Source organism: Oryzias melastigma, linkage group LG5 (assembly GCF_002922805.2).
Source record: "Oryzias melastigma strain HK-1 linkage group LG5, ASM292280v2, whole genome shotgun sequence".
NCBI lineage: Eukaryota > Metazoa > Chordata > Actinopteri > Beloniformes > Adrianichthyidae > Oryzias > Oryzias melastigma.
In genome coordinates this window covers 19,923,420-19,931,312 of record NC_050516.1, presented here as the reverse complement: position 1 = coordinate 19,931,312, position 7,893 = coordinate 19,923,420, and the positions used below count along the sequence as shown (strand labels likewise).

Below are 7,893 nucleotides of genomic sequence, written 5' to 3'. Positions count from 1 at the left end.
TTTGGACACCACAAGAGTGCCATAAGGTGAACTCCACACAGAAGGGACCTAGCTGGGCCTTCTCGCTGTGAAGTGAGAGCACTAACCACTATAGAATTGAGCACCTTATAGTGTTGAAACACAGCAGATCATGCTCATGCTTCCTGTATGTATTGAACCCAGTATGTAGACACACAAAAGCATTGAATTGAACTGTGTTGTGATTGTATTTACTTAATGTAATTGACTAACTTAAACCAATTAATAATTGATCTGAACTGGAAGCTGTTTTATTTAGTCACTTATCAATGCATTCTTTAATCTGGATTTTAGGTTTCATATATTTAACCAGTGACTGTCCCTGTTAATTCTATTCTTTGTATCATTCAAAGGATTCTTCTTGACACTTGCCTTTCGTCTTGCTTATTTCCCAGACTGCTGAGTCAGATGCGTCAGAGCGGCCCATGTCATTAACAGCATAAACTCTGAACTTATACTGTCTGCCCGGCATGATGTTGATGACAGTGAACCTATTGTTGAAGAGATGATCCGCCACAGTTTGCCAAGTGCGCTTGACAGAATCGTGCTTGGTGACCATGTAGTGCAGTCTGTCATCTTTCTTTTCATCTGGAGAGGGAGTCCATGAAATGGTCACTGTTCCTGAAACATTCTCCTCAAGCTCAACTGGACCAGGAGGTTTTGGGTCATCTTTGGAGAAGCAAAACATTGTTAGTTCTATCACTATGATGATACAATTTTGAGTTTAGCTTCTTGAATTGAAACAAAATTCCAAACTTTGACCATCTAATACTTTATTGTGGTCAACACACTTTTAATAGCTACTTTTTAACTGTTTGTTTCAGACTGTACCTGTGACTCTGATCTCAATACTGGAAGTCTCTTGACCAACAATGTTCTTGATAATGACCGTGTAGATCCCGGTGTCGTGGCGCTCCGATGAGGGGATCATTAGCTGGGATGATGTTTCTGTATTGCTCACTGTCACATGTTTTGCAATAGGCAAGCCATCTTTGAGCCATGTGATTGTTGGTATTGGAGAGGCCTGTTATAAGGAGGGGCCAAAAACAGGTTAAAGGTTAGGCGTCTTATTTTTCCAAGCAGTAGAAAAGAAATCACATATTGAGGTATATTTTAGCATTTTATGCAAAGATCTACAGGGACCAAGAGTTGTTAGAAGCGAGAGTCAGAACCAAACATGGTGATGGTGCTTTTAGTTACTGTGCAAGACACAAATGTCTAAATACTATTCAATGTGACGCTATGATGTTATATTCTCTTTTTATTTGAAATAGAACACTTACTGTTGCACTTGCACTTTGTGAATGTCTGTGTGCCTTGTTAACATTACATTTACATGTATTTTTCCAAAGCCTTTGCACTACTAAAATGTGTTTTACAAAATAAATACCATAACCTTTTCTTAATTCAGTTGTTAGTTCAGGGAGCATTCAAACATCGTAACCCTTTAAAACCAAAGGTTTGTTAAAGGGTTGAGAAAACCTTGTGTAAAGGCGTGCTAATGCATCTAAGTTAGTGCTGAAAAAAATAGGATAAATATAACCTTAAAGTTGAGGTTGATTCGAGCAGAGTTTCCAGCTTTCACCACCATGAAGTTCTTTGTTTTTCTGTCAGTGATTTGAGGTCTCACTGTGGTGACAAGGAGAGTCTTTTAGCCATTAATTTTCACAATTTCAGATTGTAAAAAGATCTTCAAATGTCTCACCTGGAGGAGGCATTGCAATTATGTAATTGTCTAAATCTTGTGGTTCACCATCTCCACCCTCATTAGTGGCGACTACTCTTACCCAGTACATGGCCATAGACTTCAGCCCCACAATTGTGAAAAAGGTCAGACTGACGGGACTAGAGTTACAACGACTCCACTCTGTGTCTTCTGCTGGTCTAAGTTCCACAAAGTATCCTTTGGCCTCATCTTGGACGCCTTCCTCTTCTGTGGGTGCGCTCCAGCCCAGTGTTAAGGTCGTATATGTGGAGTCTGTTACTTTCAGGTCAATTACTTTCCCAGGAGGTTCTGTAACCAAAACCAATTTAGCAATTAAATGTTCATATTTTTATATCTGCATCTCATGCTGAATTGATAAACATTTTTGTTTTGGTCTGCAACCCTTTTTCACAGAGCTGCAATGCAGTAAAAAAAAAAAAAAAAAAAAAAAAAAAAAAAAAAAAACTAATGTTTGGTTGTGAATCTTTGTATTAATTAAAATAAACAATTTGACATGATACTATCTATGATTACAGTTCTTTACTAACTAGTTACTTACTCTTTGGATCTCTTGCAATCACAAATTCTGAAGGTCCACTTGGCTCTCCAGCCCCAGATGTGTTGACAGCTGATACTCTGAACTCATATTCAACTCCTTCTACCACATCTTTCACAGCACAGTGTTTCTCTGTTGGCATACACATTTTTATTCAAAACTTCGTTAAAAGAAAAATGTAACACACACCCACCTTCATTGGATGATTTAGTTTTAGATTTTAACAAAAACAAAATAAAGGTATAAATTCAGAATTGTAAGACAGTCCTGACCTTTAATCAGCTGGTCTGGTGGATTGACCATGTTCCACAAATTACTGCCATTTTTGCGTTTCTCCACGTTGTAGCCCAAAATATTTGTACCACCAGTGTTAGCAGGAGGAGTCCAAGCAAGGTTAATGCAGTCTTTAAAAGCACTCACAATTTTGGGTATAGATGGAGGTCCAGGATATGCTGGAAAAAAATAATGATAATAGTAAACATGTTTTAACTGATCAGTAATGACTGTTTTTTGTTTCTAAGAGGCCTCACCTTTTGTCCCTGCTTGGATGTCATCCGTCTCCATCATTTCGCTGATCCCATGATCAGTTTCAGCCCTGATGTGGTAGCAGTATTTCCTGCCGTGATCCACATCAGTGTCTTTGTACTTAGCCTCTGGGCCGATCTTTCCCAGCTTTTTCCAGCTGTTGCGACCAACTTGCTGCCGCTCCAGGATGTAATTGGTAATAGGTAAGCCACCGTTATCTTTGGGGGGCCTCCACTTAAACTCAATGCAAGACGATGAGCTTTCAATGATTTCCACAGGACCCAATGGTGGTGTTGGTTTATCTGTACATTAAATGTATTGTCCAAAGTATACATTACATTGAATATGTTAGATAGTTGCATGGGTTATGGATCAACAATTGGTGTGTGGAATCTAACTGAGAAATTGTACCTAGCACAGTCAGTTGGGTGATGGCCTCATTTGTTCCCCATTGATTTTTCACTTTAATCTTAATTTCTCCACTGGCCTTCCTTTGGCATTTGGTTAGATGCAGGCGGCTGTGTGAAGAAGACTTCTCAATCTTGACATTAGTGTCCTCTACCAACTCTTCACCATCGTGGTACCACTGAATTTTCATTGGTTCACTTCCGACAAACGTGAGCTTGAAAGCTGCATCTTTACCAGTTTTGATTGTAATTGGTTTCATGAACTCAGCAAGATCATCACTGTTAAATCTCGGGGGATCTGTTAAAAAGAACAAAATGAAAGCAGTTTGTTTTAACAGTCAAGAGATATGATGGGATGTGATCTGTTTTCCACGTCGGTTTCACCATTTTTCCTGAATTACCTTCAGCGATAAACATGGCTTCAGTTTTACGCCCATCAGCTTCACATCTGTACTTCCCAGCATCCTCTTCCTTGCAGTTTTTAATTACTAACTTACGGTAAGTTCCATCTTTAACTATGCTTATATCCTCTGTTTCTGCTATCTGAAATTCAAACATTCAAATATGAACATTGCGAAGATTTTCCCAATTAATTTAAGTTTGTTTCTTAACAAAGCTTACCTCTTTCCCATCTTTGTACCAAACTGCATCACAGTCTTCACTGCTGAGCCTGCAGACCAGTTCTGCTTCAGTTCCAATAATAGCAGTCACATCAGAGAGACCACTGGTGAAGTAAACTCCTGGGTCTAGAAATGGTATGATCACATTAACAATTCTAGATGAACATAAGAAAACTCTAAGTTTGGGTTAAAATATCCAGTTTTGACACAACTCACCAGTCACGGTATCGGGAACAAGTGGGCCTGTTCTCACTCTCTTTTTCGTCTCTTGGACGGGTTCTTCCTCCTCAGCTTTGTTCTCTGTTGATGCAGGTTCCTGTGGCTTCTCCCCTACATCGTCATCTCCTTTAGCGGGCAGTTCTACCTTCGGCTCTTTCTTCACTTCTACTTTAGGTGTCTGATCTTTGCTCTCTGGCTCTTCGGCAGACTTTGATGCTGCCTCCTCCTTTACCTTGGCAATAATCTCTTCTCTCTCTTTCTGTAACTTAACCTGTTGCTCCTGTGCGATCTTTAGAAGATCGTCTCCTCCTCCACCAGCTTTAGTCGTTTTACGAGCTGCCTTTTTCCCACCGGCTCCTCGGTTCTTGTCAGCTAAAAAGAGTCAGTAAAAAGGTTCACGCCTCAGAGAAGCTTTTGACACAAAAATGATCAAACTCAGGTGTAATTCGTTGTCTATATTTATTAGGACAAATATAGAGAAGAAAATAGTATTTTAAGGCTGATCAAAGATCTAAAAAAATAGGTAATGTTTTAAACTTTACCTTCAACTATTAGCCAGGCACTGCAAGATTTCAGACCAATCACAGCCGTATAGATGCCTTTGTCCAGTGGCAGACAGTCCTTGACCACCAGAGTATGAATCAGCTTGTCCTCTGATACAGTAATGTCATATTTTTCACCTTGTTCTACTGCAAGGTTCTTCCCCATCCAAGTGATCTTTTGCATTGGGTGGGAGATGACGCACTGAAACACAGCATCTTCTCTTTCCTCTGCTTTCACATCCTGAATTTTCACCAAGAAGTCTGCGACAGGAACTATGGAAAAAGAAGAGGTAGAGTAACGTAATTATTCCTTTGTCCTATGAGACAAGACCCATTTGATCGAATGTGTAATCCTAAAGTAGATGCATCATCTCACTTTTTAGATCGGTGGAAAAAATTTTAACTCCATCAACTTCCACTTGATATAATCCAGCATCCTCTGGGTTTACGCCATCTATGCTGAACACAAACTTGTTTCCCACGCGCTTCAGTCCATGCTTTACCTCTGCATCAGCATCAAAGGGAATCATGACTCCATCCTGTTCACACACAGACAGACAGTAAAGTTGTAACAACAATAATCTTACATGATTTTAGGTGCTATTATATGACTCAAACAAATTAAAACTACAATATTTTGACATTTGATCTACTGGGATTCCACAAATATGACCGCCATTTTGACTCCTTGGACACGCTATGGATAGATAGTTGGCGAACACATCAGGTCACTATTTGAGCATCCTAAAACATTGTGACCTAATTATTTAATATCATGGAATAATGATCTTATCAGGTCTTTCCAATGTATGGCAACCTCTGCAACTGTCTTTTTTCTACTTGTCATTTGTCTCTTGGATTTAGAATGAAGCTGTAGATTTTAGTTTCAGAGAACTAAAAGTCAAGGTCCTGTTGGTCCATAGTTCATTTTTTTAACCATATTTTTAAAGCACTCAAAATGATTGCCTCGATAGCTCAGGCATTAAGTGAAATGTCTTACCTTGAATAGGAATATTTTGCTGTTGGGGTCTTTGAGTGACATCTCAAACTCAAACTCTGCACTCCCAGTGGGTTTCAGTTCAATTGGTTTTAGGTTGCAGAGTTTTTCAACAACCTATATTTCAAAATAAAAGAGCACAGGTTCAGAGTGTAGAAAAAAAGTGAGTTTATGTAGAACAGCCAAAATGAGTTATACAATCACACATTAGCATTTAGTCTTAAAAACTATAGGAATCGTTTTGCACTTTCATACTTTTTTCTTCCAAAACTGACATTATTTTCATTTACACTGTTAGAACCGCAAGCCAACGTATCAAAGTTAGTTTAAGTAATTTGCTGTTAATTAAAACATTGATCAGTGCAGCCCTGAGGGACATTTATGGGACATTTAATCAAATCACTGACAAATGTCAGGGCAGCGTTCTCTTTATTACTAAATGTCTGCCGCTTAATGGGCTTGAGTCAGTCAAGTGAGGCTGAAACAAACCTTTTGCTGCTCCTGCTCTCTCTCCTGCTTCTTCTCACTCAGTTTCTTGAGCATCCATCGGAAGTCGGTGATACCATATTGCGCACATATGCTCTCGTAATCTTTTTTGTCTGCACTCAGCAGCAATTCCCAGAATTTGTCATCAATTTCTAGCTTTTTTTCTTCTCTTGGTTCAATGTCAGCCCTAAAATGAGAAAATTGTATTGGCATTTAAAACAAATATTTAATTGCAGTCTGAGCAATCATGCAAACCTAAAAAATCTTTACATATCTAGAAATCTACTTACGTGCTTCTCAAAGTCTTTTTGAAATCTTCTGGTATTTCCCGGACAGCTGCAACACAACCAACAGTAGAGTTAAGCATTTAACAAAATCCCACAAGTTATTCTTTAAGGGATGAAGACTTTTTTACCTGTTCTTGATTGTTGCATGGCTTTGCTCTTTTTAAAACCCACTAAATCCAGAGAATAAAAGCACAGTTAGAATGTAGGTGTAACATATTCCTTCTAAGTTTCGAGTGAAATATTCCACACCTTCAATAATGTTCAGAGTGACCGTAACAACTGCTTTTCCATATTCATTTCTGGCAAAACACTTGTAGACATCAGCTTGATCCACAGATACATCAGGCATCTATTAACAGAAATGTTTAGAAAAATTCTAAAAAGCGACAGCTGCTACACAGTATTTGTACTGTTAGAAATTTTTACCTGCAGTTGGTGTTCGCCAGAGATTGCATCAAACACTATTTTGTACCTCTCCCCATCGATTTCCCCGTTGGTTCTTACCCAGGTCACAGCGGGTGTTGGGTTACCAGTAACTATCGCTTTGAAAACAGCAACTTTACCTGGCAGAAAAAAAAAAAAGTAAAACTGTATTACTGTCTGTAAAAGCTTTACATTATCAAAGGTATTTAAAAACACCGAACAGTACCTTCTTGAATGGTGAGTGCAATAGGTTTGCGAGTAAAATCTGGAGTGGACATGCCTTCAGGAAGACTTTCCACATACTGAGTAATCATAACTCCAGGAACCCGAGACTTCTTTTTGATTTTCACTGTCAGATAAGGTGGACGAAAAAATGTATTATACAGCTGGTATCAGGAATCTTAATGGCATGAAAGTATAAAATACTTTCTAGTAGTTTAACTATCCAACTTTTGCCCAATCATTGTCCAGTAATGTATAAAATACTATAATGAATCATGTATGTCTTACCCTGTCCTGGAGCGGTTGGATGTCCATCTTTGGCCTTCGGAATCTTAAACATCTTGATCAACTTTTGTCTGTGTATAAATTATTTATATATAAATATATTTATATTGTTTATGTTTTTTTAAGAGCTGTTATGCAAAGTAAAAGTTTCTTCCTTTTACTTTTGAAAACATAGTTTTATGTTCATACACAAAATATTTCAGTCCTGCTGGGATGTTTTGTCAGGACCACTCCCACAATTCCTTTAGAAAGGTTTAAAGTGGAATTCACTTTTATAAAATTTCCTCTGAGTTGGAAATTGATCACCAATTCATCATAAAAATGCACTGTAATGATTTAAGTTGTAATGTAAAAAAATATATTTACATGGTTTCTTAATAAACAGTGTCAATATCGGCACGGTCAGTTTTCAAATACGCAATATCATATTCTCAATGTCAACAAAGTACTTGCACTTCAGCTACAGAGTCCTAGAAAAGATCATCCAAATGTGGCACACAGTAGGGCAGCATACCAGTAACACTAGTATTATGATTCTTGTATATTTGGCTCACATAATGTGTTACTAGTATATAAGGAATTAATCAATAGTTTTATAAAT

General features: G+C 38.1%; 1 protein-coding gene across 1 annotated transcript in view; it reads right to left on the bottom strand.

The window, feature by feature from the left end:
• LOC112144557 (immunoglobulin-like and fibronectin type III domain-containing protein 1) overlaps positions 1-7,893 on the bottom strand; it is an 11,615-nt gene that overhangs the window by 2,324 nt on the left and 1,398 nt on the right. The window contains exons 2-22 of the mRNA XM_024269134.2: positions 7,296-7,363; positions 7,012-7,134; positions 6,789-6,925; positions 6,612-6,711; positions 6,491-6,532; positions 6,366-6,411; positions 6,079-6,262; positions 5,593-5,706; positions 4,969-5,131; positions 4,593-4,865; positions 4,048-4,422; positions 3,833-3,957; positions 3,613-3,754; positions 3,216-3,509; positions 2,810-3,106; positions 2,552-2,731; positions 2,283-2,411; positions 1,724-2,032; positions 1,562-1,647; positions 850-1,042; positions 391-687 (exon numbers count right to left, since the gene is read on the bottom strand). Of these exons, the coding sequence (XP_024124902.1) occupies positions 391-687; positions 850-1,042; positions 1,562-1,647; positions 1,724-2,032; positions 2,283-2,411; positions 2,552-2,731; positions 2,810-3,106; positions 3,216-3,509; positions 3,613-3,754; positions 3,833-3,957; positions 4,048-4,422; positions 4,593-4,865; positions 4,969-5,131; positions 5,593-5,706; positions 6,079-6,262; positions 6,366-6,411; positions 6,491-6,532; positions 6,612-6,711; positions 6,789-6,925; positions 7,012-7,134; positions 7,296-7,347 (3,661 nt within the window). The 5' untranslated portion in view covers positions 7,348-7,363. The remainder of the gene's footprint in view (positions 1-390; positions 688-849; positions 1,043-1,561; positions 1,648-1,723; positions 2,033-2,282; positions 2,412-2,551; positions 2,732-2,809; positions 3,107-3,215; positions 3,510-3,612; positions 3,755-3,832; positions 3,958-4,047; positions 4,423-4,592; positions 4,866-4,968; positions 5,132-5,592; positions 5,707-6,078; positions 6,263-6,365; positions 6,412-6,490; positions 6,533-6,611; positions 6,712-6,788; positions 6,926-7,011; positions 7,135-7,295; positions 7,364-7,893) is intronic.